Genomic DNA, 2,466 nt, shown 5'->3' with positions numbered 1-2,466 from the left:
CCTGAAGCTGCTTGTGAAGTGTCGCAGGTGCTTTTGGGCTTCGCCGGGCGCGGACGTGGCTTGCCGTGTGGGGCCAAAAGAGATTCAAAGAACTGTTCGGGGCGGTGACTCTGGTGTAACTCGGGGTTGCTGGGCCCTTCCCGGGTGGAACGCTGTTCTCAGCAGCGGGGGCTCACACGGAAAGAAACCCCCCGGGCATGGAATGATCGGGGTCCGGGGAGGGGCCTGCGTGTCAGCCGGCTCCGGGGCTGCCTGGGCGTCTGTCAACGTGCAGTGAAACAGTGGTGCAGAAACTAGAGAGCTCAGGTGATGCTCCTGAAGCTATACGGAGCAGTAATAAAAAGTGGGAAAGGACCACCTCGATTCCTTAGTAGCAATGCTTTAAGACTTGTGTGACGGGCACCTCTGTGGGAGGCGTGATTAATCCTGCACCGGTATAAACGGGAAGTTAAAAAATGGCCCTTGGGTACTGTTTAGAAGTGTACAGAGAAGTTTTCAAAGCTGGATTCTCAAGCACTGTTTTGAAAACAGCATAAATGCTTTTGAAAAATCCTTTCTGGATGCCGAGTCATATTCATATGCTGCAATGGGACATAATAAAAGCTGCTGCTTTTATTATCAAAACAGTAGTGCATAATATATGAAGGCAGAATATTATCCTAAACGTGCCCATATTTTAGACCCTTACATTGAGCTGGTTGGTTGGGTGTGCAGTGAAATGTTTTCTTTATTCAGCCAAGTTCCACAAATTATTTTGTCGCTCTCTTTCATTGTCAAAAATGTAATAAAACCTGGGAAAAAAAGTTGTTGTCTTGCACCTTCAGAAGTTCTGAAAGTTTGCAAAGCAGCATTTTATACAGAGACTTAATGCACATCCTGGTTTTATAAATATGTTATTTTAGTAAATCTGAAGATTTTACTTTTAGAAGGTACTGTGAAAAGTGTTTTTAGCAGCATGCAGACAACTACCAGTATCAGCATGATAACTTACTTTTTGGAATCTGTACTTTCTGTTTTGTTATTTTATGTTTAGGTGTTGATCAGTGCATCCAGAAATTTCTGGATGTTGCCAGACAAACGGAATGCTTTTTTCTACAAAAAAGGCTGCAGCTGTCAGTCCAGAAACCAGAGCAAGTAATTAAAGAGGTATGTTTAAATTAATTTACCTTTGTTGTGCTAGATCAGATAAGCTGTGTAGCAGTTGTTATTCACCTTGTTCACATCAATTTTGGATTTCTCTACATGATGCTGTATCTTAAGTTGGTAGAACTTGACTGTTAACATCACTTGCACCATGAACCTGGAGAAGCTGGATGCCTGCTGCTCTGTGGAGTACTGGAACAGTTTCATAATAGTTTCATTGGAAGAAACAAACTAGGCAAATTTTGCTGGATGTAATGATCTCTGAAATACGTGACCCAGGGGAACGGAACTAGTGCGTTCACAGTGCTTTCCCTCTGCTTTATTAGACACTTTTCCACTATTAGAATCCCTGCAAGATCAGCTTAAAAACTCAAGCTAAAAAAATTATTACACGTTCTTTTATGTGAGGTGGTTATTCTTACGAATACTCTCTATTTACTAATACACATTTTTTAATCCATAGGATGTTTCAGAATTAAGAAATGAATTGCAGAGAAAAGAAGCGTTAATTCAGAAGCACTTGGCTAAACTGCGACACTGGCAGCAGGTCCTGGAAGATATCAGCGTACAGCACAAAAAGCCTGCAGAAATACCGCAAGGGCCATTAGCTTACCTAGAACAAGCATCTGCTAATATTCCTGCTCCAATGAAGCAAACATGATCTTCATTTTACATATCTGAGTATTTTCAACGGTGCAAAGCAGTCGTTGTGTTCTTACTTTGTATGCTTTTTCTATAATGAAATTTGTACTACAAATATAAATATTTAAGACAATTAAGCAAAATAAATTATCTTCCCCCCCCCCCCCCAAAAAAAAAATATGGATTGGTTTTATATTGGTTTTATATTTCAGTGGAAAATATGCAGAATTGCTATTCGGGATGCTTTCTGGTAGAAGTGTGTTTTGCAGAATGCATCCTGTTCCTTCTAGAAAGGGTGGCCCTAGCTTTCCTTGACCTGTATGATGATTAAGGGAGTGGAACATCTCCCTTATGAGGAAAGGCTGAGGGAGCTGCGTCTCTTTAGCTTGGAGGAGACTGAGGGGAGACCTTATTAATGTTTATAAGTATGTAAAGGGCGAATGTCAGGAGGATGGAGCCAGGCTCTTATGGTAGGACAAGGGGCAGTGGGTGTAAGCTGGATCACAGGAGGTTCCGCTTAAACTTGAGAAGAAACTTCTTTACGGTGAGGGTGACAGAGCACTGGAACAGGCTGCCCAGGGAGGTTGTGGAGTCTCGTTCTCTGGAGACATTCAAAACCCACCTGGATGCCTTCCTGTGTGATCTCATCCGCTCCAGGAGGGGGTTTGGACTGGATGATCT

At 42.5% G+C, this 2,466-nt stretch overlaps 1 protein-coding gene across 1 annotated transcript; it reads left to right on the top strand.

Annotated features, from left to right (window-relative positions):
* Window positions 1-1,033: 1,033 nt before the first annotated feature.
* On the top strand, window positions 1,034-1,804 carry MED28 (mediator complex subunit 28; the record flags this gene model as incomplete). Its single annotated transcript, XM_010169205.1, has 2 exons — window positions 1,034-1,146; window positions 1,607-1,804. Coding segments are annotated over 2 exons (311 nt in total), but the record flags the coding sequence as incomplete, so codon positions are not given.
* Window positions 1,805-2,466: the final 662 nt, after the last annotated feature.

This window comes from Antrostomus carolinensis, unplaced genomic scaffold (assembly GCF_000700745.2).
Source record: "Antrostomus carolinensis isolate BGI_N321 unplaced genomic scaffold, ASM70074v2 scaffold43125, whole genome shotgun sequence".
Taxonomy (NCBI): domain Eukaryota; kingdom Metazoa; phylum Chordata; class Aves; order Caprimulgiformes; family Caprimulgidae; genus Antrostomus; species Antrostomus carolinensis.
This window is presented reverse-complemented; position numbering and strand designations above follow the sequence as displayed.